The 18,182-nt window shown below is 33.7% G+C and overlaps 1 protein-coding gene across 2 annotated transcripts in view; it reads left to right on the forward strand.

The window, feature by feature from the left end:
- Window positions 1–1,683: 1,683 nt before the first annotated feature.
- LOC143256608 (protein amalgam-like) overlaps window positions 1,684–18,182 on the forward strand; it is a 79,081-nt gene continuing 62,582 nt past the window's right edge. For both annotated transcript variants that reach the window (XR_013031424.1, XM_076514030.1), the window contains exon 1: window positions 1,684–1,936. Coding sequence is in view for 1 of the 2 variants with exons in the window: in XM_076514030.1 (XP_076370145.1) it covers window positions 1,864–1,936 (73 nt within the window). In the remaining variant the exon portion in view is untranslated. The remainder of the gene's footprint in view (window positions 1,937–18,182) is intronic.

Below are 18,182 nucleotides of genomic sequence, written 5' to 3' on the forward strand. Positions count from 1 at the left end.
TATCGTTAAACTTTTGAAATTCAATTTATTTACGTACGTATTACAAATTATATCATATCTCTGTTGTAATTACAATTGTGTTTGTTTTGTATCTTTAAATTACTTATGATGGAATTTTGAAGATTACGAAATGTTTAGTAAAAGCTTCCTGTTACTACATTCGTGTTTTATTATTGAGATATTTCAGTTTGGGAAATCTATTGATGACAAGGATCAAATGTACAACGAATATTAAATAATGATTCAAGTCTCTAAAACTTTACAACTGATGTTTGTACCGGTTGGAATAACAGAAAATAATGATATGTTCCTTTGTTTCCCAAATAATTCGTTATTAACAACAAAAATGACCTTGTTTATCTTAGCGCATTATATACAATGCAGTTTAATAACAAAAACAAATAACGTGTTTTTAACCTTTTCTAATTGTTCGCGTATGTTCTAAGAGAGTGTTTTGATAAACTGTGCTGTAGTTAAATCAAGTTAAGACTCTTTACAAACGAGAACAGGAGAATATAATGTCACAATACAATCGGTTTTGATAGATATGTGACCCCTTTACTGGTTAAGTGGGTGGAGCACACATAGACTATTGTGTAGCTTTTCATTAACAAAAAGCAAATAAAACTAAATTTATGAAAAGTGTATTGGTAACCAGTAAAGTGTAGTCAAGTGAAACAAAATAAATAGCTATTTTAACTTTATATTTGAAATAAAACCCTATTACAAAATCACAATAAAATTTATGCAAAACGAAAATCTCTTTTAACTTGGAAAAATGTACAGAGAATTAAAATTTATAAGTAAAGTTTCATGCACAAAATATAACTTCGTAATCCTGATTTTCTGGTCCTAAGACACATGCAAACACATAAATCGAAATGCGATTCCAACAATTGCCTCTTAACAATATTATTAGATATCAAAATTGAGCGGCATATGACATTTTATTAACTCATTAATGATAATCGAGAAATGTGTGTTGTAGAGGCTGATGCATGTGACATTATTTTCATTTTATCCCTTTGAAACAAGGTCGAGTTTAATCTGCTGTCGTACTGGGTTTTAGATCGAAGGTTTAGCGTTTGAGACGTGATAATGCTGAACATCAGCCACTGTTTCAGCTGTGAGTCTATTAAGTCAATTCCGCTATTCGGTTCAAAAGGCTGAACGCGGCTTGTGGCACGATTACTGCTGACTGGTCTCGTAGTTAGCAATTCAAAATTAGGGACGGCTATACCAGAATCCTTACCCCAGGTGCGCTTGAGGTATGGCTCAGGTTTAAAATTCCATTCCTAACTTCCTTGGAAGCGATTTACTACTAAACACAATAAAAATTGGAAAGGAGTATACTTCTACACGCAATATTACTTTGGAGATCAAAACTAGCATTTATAAATTATATTTACAACGAAATATTTTCTCATATTCTATTAATTTGAAATACAGTTCTAACAAAATATAACCTAAGCCGATTTCTGGGTATGTTCTTTCACTCTTAAAGAAACTTCAAACGGATTTACATTTAATAAGGAATGTTCACAATATCTTATGTTAAAATTGATACTGACTAAAGCTCAAGACCGCACCATGTCTCCCGCACAAACGTCATCTATCACGTGATCCATCCCCTGGTGGTAGTTTCGATATTCAGTGAGACGGTCTGTATTCTAAAACATTCCTTGTGGGACTGGGTATCGCAAGTTTTAAGCTTACGTGAGCATCTCTTGCTAAAGTGCACTTAACTTTGTGATTTCAACGTTCCCGGTTGGTCTAGGATGACATTAGGCAACTTGTGAATGAAACAGTTCACATAAATTGTGCCGCTTTTTTTATATTTTTAATTCAGCAGAACTTAACATCATGAAAAATAAGCCAGCAGTGAAGAACTACACGTCTGTTCTGTTTCTCTGTGGTGTGTTTTGCTTACTCCAAGGTAAGAGCTATTACTTCAATTAAAATATCACTTGCACTACGTTCTATCTTCGTGTCATTTTGTTTGCCCCCCGCTATTACAGCGGTAAGTCTATGGGTTTACAACGCTAAAATTAGGGGTTCGATTCCCCTCGGTGGGCACAGCAGATAGCCCGATGTGGCTTTGCTATAAGAAAACACAAACAAACATTTTGTTCGAAAAAAAACAAGTGTCATATCTTTAAACATACAATAAAAATTAATATATCCGGATGTTGTATGTTGTTAAGTGTAATTAGTTTAATTTCTGGAGCTCTCTAAGCATCATCAACTTAGGACGTTGTATCGATCAACAAGTTTTCAAAATAGAAGTTGCACAAAAACCAAAAGTTCAAAACTACACAACCGTCCTTAAATACAGCAAACTCTAATTAAATTATGGCCAAGCGCGTTAAGGCGTGCGCTTCGTAATCTGGGGGCGCGGGTTCGCGCCCGAGTCGCACCAAACATGCTCGCCCTCCCAGCCGTGGGGGCGTTATAATGTGACGGTTAATCCCACTATTCGTTGGTAAAAGAGTAGCCCAAGAGTAAGCGGTGGGTGGTGATGACTAGCTGCCTTCCCTCTAGTCTTACACTGCTAAATTAGGGACAGATAGCCCTCGAGTAGCTTTGTGCGAAATTCCAAAACAAACAAACTAATTAAATGATACTAAGAAAATTAAATTTCAACACGACAGAGCTCTTTCTGTTTCTGGTTCTCTTTCCAGTATGTTTTTGTTATGAAAATGTATTTAAATTTCTATGGATTTATTATCGTAATTTTTTTTTTCCGGATTTGGGTATGAGAATGCACAAATTATAGTAACTGTAAGATTAGTTACCATAACAACACCATAATACATTAATAAGCGCAAGGCTTGCTACCACAACAACATTACAATACATTTAATGTAATTAAATTGTAAGTAAATTAGTAATTGTGGTAGAAAGTTTTGCTATTATTAATGTATCATGATGTCGTTATTTTAACTAATCTTACAGCTAATATAATCTGTAATATATTATGATATTGCTGTGATAGTTAGTTTTATAGTGACTTTTATGTTATTGTTTTTTTTGGTTTTTTTTTATCAAGCACAAAGCTATACAAAGGGCTATCTGTGCTCTACCCAACACGGATATCGAAACCCAGTTTCTAGCGGTATAAGTATATAAACATATCGCTATGCAACTGGAGAGACAAATGTATTATGATGTTGTTATGGTAGCCAATTTTACAGTTATCGTTAAGTAAATACCAGCGGTAGAATTAAAAATTAGTGCTCCAGTTATTAAATAATAAATATAAAGTATTAAGAAGTTATTGATTCTAAAAAAAAACTTTCATTATCTACTATATGTGTCTTGTACATTATACGGTTTCGGTTTACGAGTAAAAGTTTGTGAAAACAAAACTTACGTTGTCAATTTTCTGTTTATTACTTCTTATTAAATTATAAACATAACAGAAACAGCATGCAAACATAGTTAATTTTTGAATGTTTCAGGACCTTCGAGTTTGATCATCGGCGATCAGTAACAGTTTATTTAAATAATATATATAATTCTTAATATATATATACAACAACAATAATTTAAATGTAACTTATAAAGTACAGCGACATTTTCTACTTCTCTTAGATATAGCTGTATAAATACTGTACTATTTGACTTCCTACTTTTCATATGATTTGTGTCTTTTAATTTTATTAACCTATTGTCCTTTGCTATACATTTAAGTACCATACATCTTACATGTATATCGTTATCTGTCGCTAATGGTAGAACCTGTTAATTCAAAAATGCCAGAAAATTAATCACGGATACAACTGTTACCATAGAGTCTCTCTTTTTATTTAAACAGCAGCATCCATTTGATGAACTTATTGACAGGAAAGTTACTAGATTTTCTTTCTGTTTAAAAGGTAATCATAATAAAAACAGTTTAAATGTTTATATCTTAAAAACCACGTGTTGCACAGGAACTACATGTTGTCGGAAACATAATAAAAACGATATATTATTCAGGAAAGTTAGAGCATGTTAAATTACCAGGTAATCCTGATGTTTCTTCATTCTATACATGTATTCATTAACTGTAATTTTTTTTTCAGTTATTCAACAGAAAAGCTGTTTAAAATAATAAACATTTTTGGTGTTTTACACATCTTGTTTGCTGAAAATTTGAGAATAGCAAATTAGTGTCAACAGTACTACATACTATACTACATACATACATAAGCCTTAAGCCTTATATACATATATAGGTCCGCTGTGGTGAGCAAAATACGACTGAAAACGCCAGGGCTCAGCATGGCCAGGTGGTTAAGGCACTTAATAGTAATCCGAGGGTCACGGGTTCGAATCCCCGTCGCATCAAACATGCTCGCCCTTTCAGCCGTGGGAGCGTTATAGTGTGACGGTCAATCCCACTATTCGTTGGTAAAATAGTAGCCAAAGAGTTGGCAGGTAGTGGTCATGACTAGCTGCCTTTCCTTTAATTCTACAGTGCAGATAGCCCTCGTGTAGCTTTGCGCGAAATTTTAAAAACAAACAAACAAAATGCCCGTTTTATCATCTACTCTCCAGCATTATATAAACAATACACTTATTCTTTCGATATGCGTTTATCCACGGTTACCGTTAAGAAGTTAAATTTCTCGAAAACAATATTATTTAGTCCCTAGTGATAAATTTAGTAATATATTGATTTTTTAAGTATCTTTATTATTAATTGAATGTCATGGTTATGTATAAAAAAATAGGTTGGTGGTTTTTATTCTGACTATTTTAAAACTGGTGAATTAAATGGTTCTCATATAATGAATATAGTTCTCAGTTTCCATTTAAAAATTACTCATCGTTAGACTAGCGATAGTGTTTTAGGCTCTAAGCTAATATCTGATTTACGTAACTGCTTCAAAAATGTAGTAAACAAATCTTATCTTAAACCTTTCTTTAAGCCAACATGATATACGTACCCCAATGTTAGTAAACAGCAGAAAATCAAACAGATTTCTTCAGAATTAAACCAACAGTTAGTCTGGGATATGTCTTTAATTTTAAAACATGCCTAGCGTTTTCTAGATTGGCATATGCTCGTCAAACAAACGGATTTTAGTGAAAACAAATATCACTTCAAGATGACGTATTTTCTGGATCTATGTTCTGAGTTGTAACTCTCCTAGATTACTGCTCCAAATTTTCTGGTATATAACATTTTATTGAATCATTTTTCTACTTGAGTCGTTGTTATGTTACATCACTATTACATATGTATTTTCTGGATTGCCAATGGTGCTGTTCAACACTTTCTGGATTGTATTAAATCGTTTTCTTACATCTTCTTGTTTGCAGCTCTGTTAGAATATTGTTCTATACCTTCTAGGTTTGAATTATTGGATAACTGTTTCACTTTATTCAGTTTTTTCTAGCTTGCCGTTACATTTCTGTTGTTTGTATGCTTCGTTTCTCTTATGTTTCTATTTGTTTACCAGGTTTTATCTTTAATTTTTAATCTTCCATTTCTATTGTACTTTTCTATCTTCGAACATATTTAAGGTTATTATGCTCATTTGCTTTCTCTACCGATAGGTAGTGTACTGTTCTGTTTTTACTGTGTTACGATTTCCCCTTTCTACTGGATTATAATATAACGTTATGGATAATTCTCTTTCTCTTAAACTATTTCAAGTGGGATATAGTTCGACATATTGTTTTGTGAGGTCTCCTCATTGCTCTTCTGTTTCTACACAAGGATATATTGTTTTGTGAGGTCTCCTCATTGCTCTTCTGTTTCTACACAAGGATATATTGTTTTGTGAGGTCTCCTCATTGCTCTTCTGTTTCTACACAAGGATATATTGTTTTGTGAGGTCTCCTCATTGCTCTTCTGTTTCTACACAAGGATATATTGTTTTGTGAGGTCTCCTCATTGCTCTTCTGTTTTCTGTTTCTCATTGCTCACAAGGATATATTGTTTTGTGAGGTCTCCTCATTGCTCTTCTGTTTCTACACAAGGATATATTGTTTTGTGAGGTCTCCTCATTGCTCTTCTGTTTCTACACAAGGATATATTGTTTTGTGAGGTCTCCTCATTGCTCTTCTGTTTCTACACAAGGATATATTGTTTTGTGAGGTCTCCTCATTGCTCTTCTGTTTCTACACAAGGATATATTGTTTTGTGAGGTCTCCTCATTGCTCTTCTGTTTCTACACAAGGATATATTGTTTTGTGAGGTCTCCTCATTGCTCTTCTGTTTCTACACAAGGATATATTGTTTTGTGAGGTCTCCTCATTGCTCTTCTGTTTCTACACAAGGATATATTGTTTTGTGAGGTCTCCTCATTGCTCTTCTGTTTCTACACAAGGATATATTGTTTTGTGAGGTCTCCTCATTGCTCTTCTGTTTCTACACAAGGATATATTGTTTTGTGAGGTCTCCTCATTGCTCTTCTGTTTCTACACAAGGATATATTGTTTTGTGAGGTCTCCTCATTGCTCTTCTGTTTCTACACAAGGATATATTGTTTTGTGAGGTCTCCTCATTGCTCTTCTGTTTCTACACAAGGATATATTGTTTTGTGAGGTCTCCTCATTGCTCTTCACAGGATATATTGTTTTGTGAGGTCTCCTCATTGCTCTTCTGTTTCTACACAAGGATATATTGTTTTGTGAGGTCTCCTCATTGCTCTTCTGTTTCTACACAAGGATATATTGTTTTGTGAGGTCTCCTCATTGCTCTTCTGTTTCTACACAAGGATATATTGTTTTGTGAGGTCTCCTCATTGCTCTTCTGTTTCTACACAAGGATATATTGTTTTGTGAGGTCTCCTCATTGCTCTTCTGTTTCTACACAAGTGTAAATTTACTCTACCATTGCTTTTTTTTCACGGAGCTATAAAGTTATTCTCTTTTCAACTATACTGGTTGGTTATGAGGTCACTCTGTATTTTATACTAGTTTAAACTGTTACTTGGTCACCGTTATATGACTCCACAACTTTGCATTGGGTAAATATTTTGCTCTCTCTCTTTCTCGCTTATAAGGTACTGTAACCCTGTTCTGCTTCTATTGATTTATAAGGCCCGAAAAGCTAATCATCAATTTATATGCCATTTTTACATATTTATTTCACTAACAAACTAATATACTTTCGGGCCGGCCGGGTCCTAATGGATAGCATGTTCAGGATGTGAATTTAATGACTGATGGTTCGCATTTTGTTGCCGAAAAACATGTACTGCGTTTTGGAACCAAGGGCGTCCAATAAGAATGATGGTTTAATTCAACTACATAGTAAGACAGTGGGTGCTGTTAATTAACTGCCTTCCCTCTAGTATATTATTTGGAAATTATAGACAACTATACGCCGACAGCTCGAAATACAATAAGGTTCCAATTGTAATATTAATTGCTTATGTATTATTCACTGGCAATTCCTGCTTTATTAAATTTTATTTGATAATTGTGGTTCAAACTAATTATTAGTTTATTGATTATTAGTCCATTTATTAGACATTGGTGTTTTAGGTTTACAATTTCTGTGATTTTATGCAGAACATTCACTTTACTTACAAAACACTAGATCGAATAGACAAATTTTAATTAAAAAATGTGTATATCTGAAATTGATACATAAAGTTAAGCGTGAAATTATGATATTCTCTTTCTCAAGACTCCTGAAAAGGACCGTTAATTATAAATCAAGGATTATGTAAAGTCGTTTTTATCACATGATTAAAATTCACCTTTTTTGAGGTATCTGCATTTCAAAAACATAAAATTGTTTTTTCAGAATTTCAACTTCTCGATGCAATAACATTTGCAGGATATCAGTATTTTTGGTCAGATAAAACAGAATCCTGTATACAAAACATATGTGTCAAATTTATCTTCATTTTGGAAATCTCCAGAACATATCATGCACTTAATATCCATGACTAGTACAATAATTGTAATTTAATTATATTATATTATATTTATATCGTAATCTGAGACAAAGGAGATATGCATTAAGTGTGATGTTACAGATAAACAATGTTCACATAACCTTTAGATGAGTAGTTGTTACAATTATTGAGCACACTTGCATTAAAACTAATCCCTCGACACATTTTTACATTATGACTCCAAATTTTGAAGTTCCAAGAAGTATATGCAATGTACATTTTTACAAGTCAATGTTTAGTATATAACAAATGCTTAAAGGTCAGATAATTCTAAGTCAAGCTTAGCCTTTTATATTAATTGTAAATATTGACACAGTTTGATTATTGATCATACATTTTTTTAGGCATATTACTTGTTAAAATATATGATTTAATTACCTTGTACATGTTTGGCAAAAGTTGTAATGGTAAATGATGTATAAAAATGAAGTATTAGAAAAATCAGACAGAATATCTATTTCTCTTGCTTAATATATTAAAATAAATATTGTAGCTCATTTGTGTAACACAATACTGTTGTTGTTTGATTTGGAGCAAAGCTACATTAGTTTATCATTTGTGTCCATCCACCTGGAGGAATCGAACCTGGAATTTAACGTGGTAATTTTTAAACTTACCATTGACCACTAGCAAACATAATTTTATGTGAAAATACTATGGAATTTGTCAGGAGTCACACCTCTGGATATGTAAGATAATTATGTTAGTGCATTAATTTAACTTAAAAATAACATACACTTAAAACGGATACAAAATGTTAAATATGCAGTCATGACACACTGTTTCCTTAAGAATGGATTCTGCTGAAAAAGACTTTTTATTATAAATCAATGATTAAACAAAATCATTATCATTGAAAGCGAAACAGGATTTACCTAATATAGATCCTGTTGAATCTGTAAACAGGAAAAACAACAGTTCATGATTAAGTCTTCAAGGCTACTTGGGATTGGATTTATATTGCTTCAAACAGAGGAAAATAATATAAGTAATAATGTAATAATGCTTTATTTTTTATTTTACTATAGCAGTTGTTTATTCCCTTAGCAAAACAGTTAGGAAACAAAGTGGTTATTAATTTTAAAAACTCTTTTGTGGAGAAAAACAAGTCGGTTGTATAGGGTGACCAGCTGGAACTGGAAGTAAACTAACATTACCTTGACCTAATTTCAACAAGGCTGTATAAATGTACTGACGTTTCGAAGGCATTGAACTGCCTGGACCTAACATGCCTCCAAATAGCCACGTTCATTACCCAGGCCAAGCCCGGCGCAACTATCGACCCGTCCAGGACTCGAATCCTTCGCCAGGGCGGTATCTTCATCCAGCCCTCTACACTCGCGGATTTCGAATACCTATGCCAACCATGGAATACTTTATTCAACATCAGTTGTTCCCCCACAAAAAGTCCAGTCAGCTTTTTTCAGTGTTTCTTAGAGGCGTTCACCCCAGTATCGAACCAGACAAAATCAAACAAGCCATTGAAAGTCAGATCCAAACCAGACTACATACTAAGCATACTAATCGGACCACCCATTTCATCAAGATAGTAACAACTTCAAAATATAGTGCTGACTACAACTTGCGAAATCGGTGTTTTTACCATATCTTCCATTTCAGTGCCGAACGCCCACGTCGCCGTTCCACCCATCCGCAGTCATATAACATTCCCAGACGAAACAGGCAACCTATGGGCGACTTTCAGCAGTTAAGTATCGATTCATGACTTAATCCAGACTCAAGCAGGAATAGCATCCAAATATCCGCTTCCAGCTCTACATTGTTGCCTTCAACCTCTGATACCAGCAATATGTCTGGACTTACCGACCCGATGAAAACACACGACAAATTTTGTCAGATCACAGCTATAATTTCAAGCACTACAACCTCAAGCGAGACACAAACCACACGAACCAAGACTACAAACACACTAGTTCAGACGGACCTCAAGACTACAAACACCCAGATGGTACAAACTAAGATTGCAAGAAGACACATATCAGTCCAGACAACTGAAGAACAAAACACCCAGGGAGCACAATCCGAATTCTTATCAGTTCTATGCTCTTCATGCGCTTGTGCTCGTAATTCACTACCCGATTACCCAGACCTTCCTTGTTCATCCACGAGTGTTTATCATATCATCGATGTTTCTGTGGGCAACACGCTTACGTGACCCTAACTAAAATTTACCTAATTTCTTGTTTTACCAACGTCATCTTTCCACAGATGTTTGCTCTAAGCACTCTAGAGGCTTGGGTGAATAAGATAGCTCTCTGACACCCAGAGCCCTGTGCTAGGGAATTATTACGTATTTTTATTTTAAGTAGTACATTGGCCAATGACATCAACGTTTTAACTTTACGTGTTGGCCTTGCCGTTGGAACTCGACTGTATTCTACATTTGATTTCTGCTCGGAATTTAAATTCTTACCTATGCTGAGCGACTTCGGATTGTTACTCCGGGTCATCAAGTTCGTGTGGTCGCCATACTCCGAGTCGGTACTTGACCCTGTAGGTCTTTCCTTTCTCAAAGAGTCGGCTCCCGTCACTGACCTGAGAATTCCGGGTTCACCTCCTTGCACCCAACACCCGCCAGTATGAAGAACCCTCAACTCGACAGTTAACCACGCAGGGTTCCCCGCGCCGTCTGCCGCCGAGGACCCCATTACCTGCAGTCCAACCAAACAGGGAGGTGGACTCACCATCGCCCTTTAACCCTTTCTCGATGATCAAACATGCAAGATGTTTCAGGGACATAGCGCCTTACTTCCATTTGAGCTATTACCCAGACCCTCCTTCTTCCTCAAGTCAACTAAACAGGCAATAGCTGGATTATTGGCACCAGTCAGTGAAAGTGGGTTTTTTCGGGGTTCTCCCGTTTCCCCCACAACAAAATTGTGGCATCAGATTTATAGATCCCAGCCGCCCTGAAGAACCCTAAGTCATATATCGGTCGTTGATTTTGTGATATTCACGCATAGAGGGTGCTCGGTGTCGGTTTGTCGGTTTTTGGTGTGGTTTTTTTCGCCTGCTCACTATCTCAACTCTAATATCATTACTATCTCGTTTTACTTCATGTATTGACTTTTTTATTTTTGCTTATTTATTTTTTCTTTTTTCTTTCTTTCCAGTCGCTCAATCACATTATTAAATTAAGTGTGAGGTGAAGAGTTTGTTTGTTTTGGAATTTCGCACAAAGCTACTCGAGGGCTATCTGTGCTAGCCGTCCCTAATTTTGCAGTGTAAGACTAGAGGGAAGGCAGCTAGTCATCACCACCCACCGCCAACTCTTGGGCTACTCTTTTACCAACGAATAGTGGGATTGACTGTCACATTATACACCCCCACGGCTGGGAGGGCGAGCATGTTTAGCGCAACGCGGGCTCGAACCCGCGACCCTCGGATTACGAGTCGCACGCCTTACGCGCTTGGCCATGCCAGGCCGAGAGGTGAAGAGAAAGTTCATCTTTCTGAGCGCCCCCGGTTATCTATATTTCCTCAGGGGATAGACAATTTAAACTGAAACAACTTTCAGTATTTTGTTTGTTTGGCATTGAACTAATATGCGTCACCAACATCGGGGAGCGTATTATTGTGCATGTTGCTAGCTAGTATAATAGAATTACGTCAGTAACATGTGCATCTGGGGTGTAAGAGGGACATTTGCCTTATAATTAGTTTTTTTATTCATTCTATTCAATTCACAATTTGACATTACTCAGTCCAATGAAACACTTTGTCTCTTCCTGATAAAAGTTTCTGTGGATCCCCATGGTCAACAAGATAATATATTATTCCATACATCTTTCTGATATCATTTCATTCAATTTATAGTATTTTTTCTTATAATTAATTATCATGGAAACATTCTGGGATAGTGAAGAGAAAGATGAATTTATCAGAAAAATGTGCTTGTACCCTACCTTTGAAGATGTAAAGAACAAACAATATTTGTAAAATAAATGTGAGAAGAATAAAAAGATTCATGAGAAAATACTTCCATTTGTTGTTTCTTACGATAAAAGACAAAAAAATGCAACACATACTTTTATTAGGCATGTGAGATATAAGCCTTTTATAAAAGTATTTGAAAACCCTTGATGTGATGCCTTAACTTACACTGCCCATTGAAAATCTCATTAAGCCAAAAGAAATTATGGCTGAAAATATACAATTTAAGATTTTCGAAACGACTACCATTATATGACAGTCTATACTGGGAAAAACGCCTAAGATATGGTCTTACCAATTTTCTTTTAGAGAGTTACAAAAAACGATTGTGTAGGATGGAAGTGAAAAACGTTGTTGTATGAAATAACCATATCCAGCCATAGAAAACAAATAATAGCTGTGTAAATTGGACTTTACAATGGAGACGTTATGTGTTTTATAAAATATATTTGTAGGAATTTAATATGAAATAAAAAGCCTTGAAAATCTACTTAGTTTTAACCTATTTACTGAAAGAAAAAGAGTAAACACGTGCTATGAACAACAACAAAAGTTCCTGAGATATGAAACATCTGTGTAATGATAAGTTGAAGTAAGTGTAAGTTTAATAGTCTTAACAAATAGCAATATGAAGTTGGCTTATTTGAATAAAAAATTACATTTATATTATTTTATTTCCTTAACATACACCTAAAGACGAGGCATATAATATTCCTAAATCTTTGCCAAAACATGTAAGAGAATATAATACCATGTATAATAAATGTAATAGACTCATTTAAGCAGTCTCTCATGAACATTCTAAATTCGTTTAATGATAACGTGCATTATATACTAGAAGAGACAACACATCATTTGACATGGGTAGTTAAAGCCAGGGTCAGTATATTCTTAACACATTTAGATAACGCATTATTAGCACATGTTTGAAACAGAAGTTTAAAGCACCAAAGTATTTAGCACTTGTGCCTACCTAACCATGGATACCGTACAAAAACCACAAAAAAGTATACAGTGGTGAGACTACATCCAACAATCTTAGGTGTTAATATCCAATATGCGCTTAACACTGGAAAAGTTAAAATTTTTAATTATAGTGTTGAGTGCTTCTGCAAGGAATGTAATACTATATATGAATTTTGTGGAAGTTTCTATCATGAGTGTAGTTTATGTTACAATTCTGACACAATAAGTTTCGTTTTAAATAAACCTACGTGGTCTTAGAAAACATATGTTGAATAGGTAACATAACCAAGAAGTTCAGGGCTTTAAGGTTATTTTAATCTGAAAATATGAAATAAATCACATGAAATTTACTAATACAAGTTTAATTAGTTTTCTTAAGGACTACACAATAGTTTCTCACCTTTATCGTATGGGGCAGTTTCTATGACAGTAGAATCAGTGCTATAAATTATTTGTATGATGTGAGGAAGGTAGAAAGACCAAGTATGTTAGCCTTACATCTCTCTATCTATAGTATGAATTCATATCTATATGAATAAGTATTGTGAGCGTCTATTTGGTCATCTTATTATCATAACAACAAACGTTTAAGATGTACATAAGTATTTTGGTATCATTAAGTGCAAAACTCTAGCTCCAAGAAAACTATGTGGTAAAAACCTAATTTCTTAGCAATATGTTATAAAATTAACATGGTATTATTTACTTTACTCTAGAAATCATTATATGATTCTATAATGAATTTCACGGTTGTGTGCTAATTTAATGCAGGGCTTCCTGATATCTGTTTTATCAAACATTTACCTGAAATTTTCCATGATTATGTACAACGAGAATAGTCAAATATGTTTATGATTGACGATTGTATCTGTGAAAGAGGAGAAAATGAGGGAGTTTTCCAACTTTTTACAATTGAAAGTCGCGTTTGAATTTATCCATACTTTATATTGTACAGACCCTGCTACATCAGAGTAGAGACATGTGTAATATTAATTTAAATTTTCAATACATAATTTCGTTAAATAATGTGAGTGAAAAGTCTTAGTTAAAGGTTTTAGTGATAAAAATGTTTCCAACATCTATCAAATATTTTCCAGAATTTTATCAAGATGCAACTTGGCAACAGTTTGATATCTAATCATTGGTTTGAAATCGCAAATTCTCCACCTATGATGCTTAAGAAATGGTTTATTTCTAAGAGATGATATTGAAGTATATGTGTCCAAGAGATATACGTCCATGTATCGAGATGCCTTCAGCTATGATAGTTACTGAAAGATGGATCACATGTTATTAAAGAACTTGTAATAAAATGTTTATACAGTGATTATACGGGTGTGTTTTTTAAACATCCGTTTTTGAAGTAATTTCTATCAAAAACAGAATGCAAGTAATTTGAGTGGATGACAAGAAACATTTATAAGACATTCTCAGAAGATGGAAATCCGGAGTATATTTATTTGTGGAATGTGGTTATTTTGCTAAGACAGAGTTTAACCCGTTGTGTTTACCAAAGTGAGTGAGAAAATTGAACTGTTAAGGAATCTCTCTTTCAAAATCTCTGATATAATTTTGAGTCAAATGGTTATTCCAGGGTTAATCAACTTCATAAATCAAATGCAGTTGATAATAATGACATAACTTATCATTGCGGTGTGAAAAAAGTAAATGTTATATCTAAATGGATATTGTAAATTATTTTGTAAATCTATGTGTGAATAAATAGATTCATATATATTGTTCATACACTCTCTTGTAGTCATTATTCATCATGACTCCTAGAAATAAACAACATGAAAATTTGCTCTATGCATTAATTAAAGCTACAAAAAAAATTTAAGATATGATTGCCAGTAATTACAACGATTTCATAACTTGCAATTGTGAATGTGCTTTAAATGTTCTAAATGGTGATTTTGCTATAACAAACATGCAAAAGTATGAACTTAGACGATACATAAATTATTATTGAGAATGTTAGTTGATAAAAAAAATTTGTTAAACAGAAAAGAAACTTATTTATCCAAAAAGGATGGTTTTTACTACTACTTGTATCACCAGTACTTTCATTATTTGATGGTTTGACAGGACAGGCTATTGGTAAAGTTGCTGATCTTTAAAATAGAACATGGAAAACAAATGATTCTTGTTCTCCACGAATTGGTAAATTCAAGTTATCCATAAAAAAATTTTGAAAGACCCATTCCGAAAATTTTAAGCGCTATCGATAAAGATATGAAATCTGTCATATCTAATAATACTCTTCCATCAGATGATAAAGCCAAGATGCTAAATGAGCTACAAAAACGTCATCAACTATTTTAAACACACTTTATGTAAGCTATTAAAATTAAAATGGAAACGCCGACTTGCGAACCTTTAAATATCATCTGTAAAATGTAAAAATACTATTGAACGTAATATATTTAAGTGGAAATGTAACGTAGAATGACTGGGGAAAGTATTTAATGGAAGGTCTGTCCCAACCAGTAGCATAATCCATCTTATCAATAATATAATATAGAAATGAAGGAATTTTGATCCTGATGGGCAGAGAGAATTCTGCATAAAAATTATCACATATGAATATCCCAAAATAATTTGTTGGAAATGTAGACAGAGGGTCATATATGAAGCATCAAGATCGTACTGTCAAAATATCCAAAGGAACTATATCGAAATGAGCCTACTTTTAACAACCGAACATTGTATTATATAATTACCTTTTTTCTTGACTGTCGTAATAGGCATTTGTCAACCACTGAATCCTGTTAATATTTTCAATCATCTAAGGTTTAAATTTGCCTGCTGTAAAGACCAGATTATAACTACTGCTACACGAAGTAAAAAAAGTTGGTTCAAATTCATCAGATGCAGCAAATAATATTTATTATAACAATTCAAATTTTGCTAGTTATGGAAGTGTACAAGTTTTATAGAGGTTGGTAAAAGAATTAGATGAATCTTTCAGTCTAAATCAGGTCAAGGATTGGCCAAGACACCAAGATACGTAAAAGCTACACAAAGTTGTAAGATATAGATTTTCAAGAAACAGTGATCATTTTTGTATTGATGAACAGTGGCAGTCTGATTTGGTAGATCCACCTCGCTTAAGTCATAGTAACTATCAGCTTAAGTACATACTGAATTGTGTTGGCGTGTTTTCTAAATATGCATGATTGTTCCATTCAAAATAAAAAGGAGTGACACTTATAAAGACCTTCAAGCAAATCATAAAACACGGTCGAAAACCTTGCAAACTTCAAACCGTTGCTGGAACAAAGCTTACTAATCGACTGTATCAACTTCATCTCCAGTAACCAATATTTATTTCTTTACTATGCATAACTAAAGAAAAGTCTCTATAAATGAACATTTTAATCATACTCTTTAAACTAAATTGTGGTGGTGTTTTACTCATCATGGAATATTCAAGTACATCTCAGTGTTGAAACACTTAGTCAGTGCCTATAATAATATGTGTCACTGCAATATTAAAATCAAGTTGTGTATAATTCTGTTATCCATTATTCGACATGGATAATTTGTATGTGATGTTACCCAACACTAACTAGGGTATGGAAAACTTTAACAAACTACACATAAAAGTGAAACTTCGATTACAGGTAATTTATCACGCTTGAAATAGTAACACAAATGTCAGTTTAAAAATATATATATGTCTGGGTCGACAGACAAAATATTTATAATTCACAAAACATTGAAAAGAAAACCCCAGGATACAAACTGCAAGAATATCTCAGAGAAGAATTAGATTGGGCATTTTACGAATCTGAATAATAACATTTTCTCAATTCGTCTGAAATTCAGTACATACTGAAGTAAAGATACATTTTGTATAATGTTGAGTGATGAATCGTATTCCAAAATTGTTCTACAACACATTTCTATTTGTGTTAGAAAAGTAAAAATCAATCCTTCAATCATTCTGTTGCATGCAAAAGCCTTTCAGAAAGGAGCTGCTAAATATCTTTCGTAGTATACAGAGTGCAAATCATTTTAATTGCTCAAGGAAACGTATAAGCGTCTATCAATAACGCATTTTTATATCATGATGTGATAATAACACGTAGGTCAAAATCTTGATAAAACTAAAATAGAAATCTTATAACCCAAGCGCCTTCGAAAGGTGGACCTTTCTTCTTCAGAGGCAATCTGGGAATGCCCAGTATAATTGAACGAGTGATATATAAAGATTTAGTTTAGTAACGTCATAAAGGTCATTGGACTTTCCGGGAATTGATTATTTCTCTGTGTAGTGTTGTAAGCGTCTCATTTCCGGTGCTATGTGCCTGATGCATTTTTAGATCATGTACCTATAGGTCTTGTTATAGAATGTTTTTGTAATGATACATTTAATGCATCTTGAAATAAAACCCTATACAGTTTCAATTATCTGTATCTCAGAAAGGATGGTATGGGTATTAACACTTTTATTGATAAGCAGAGAACAACGTTTCGACCTTCCTAGGTCATCTTCAGGTTAACAAAGAGTTTCCAACTGACCGTTACCGAACCCATGTCTTAGGCCAGTTGTAAATTCTCTTTGTTAACCTGAATATGACCTAGGAAGGTCGAAACGTTGTTCTCTGCTTATCAATAAAAGTGTTAATACCCATACCAGCAGTTATGAGATACATTTTTATTTCAAGTGGGTTTCTCGTCATTAAGAATTCCAAACATTACAGTATTGTCTCAACGTGGTAATCAATGTGGATGAATAAGAAATTCTTGCTGGATTTTTACAACCTGATTTTGATGCTCAGCTGTATGCAGAAAGCTATACAACATTAGTTAGAGAAATGGGAAAACAGTTTCAAAATCAAGAAATTGATGTAGGATAAGATGAATATTCAGAAGGATATATACTCTTTGTATTTAGTCTTACATTTGACTTATCACCTGGTTATTTCCACTTTAACTTTGTAAAACAAAGAAATATACAAATTAAAATACGGTTTGGTAAAGCTTTATATAAAACTAATATGTTCTCACCTATGCAGAATTTCACTCCATTTTAGAAATTGACCAGTTCAAAATATCATCACTGATATCTAAGAAGGAATTAAAACTAGAGGTTTATTCTTTATTGTAACAAAACTTGTGTACGAGAAAGCAACTTGAAGGTGTGTTTTCTAGTGATCAACTATCTAGCCATGTAGAAAAACAACTGTATATCGTCAACTTGGATCCAATTCATAAACCTGTATGTCGCTGAGTCTGTCTCTGCTTTGGTGAAAATAGAAAAGGCGAATATTTGATTTCCATAGTTTGCCTCCACGATCTCGCAACATAAGAACATTCATCAAAAATTATCAAATAAGGACTTACAATAAG

This window comes from Tachypleus tridentatus, chromosome 1 (genome assembly GCF_004210375.1).
Source record: "Tachypleus tridentatus isolate NWPU-2018 chromosome 1, ASM421037v1, whole genome shotgun sequence".
Classification (NCBI taxonomy): domain Eukaryota; kingdom Metazoa; phylum Arthropoda; class Merostomata; order Xiphosura; family Limulidae; genus Tachypleus; species Tachypleus tridentatus.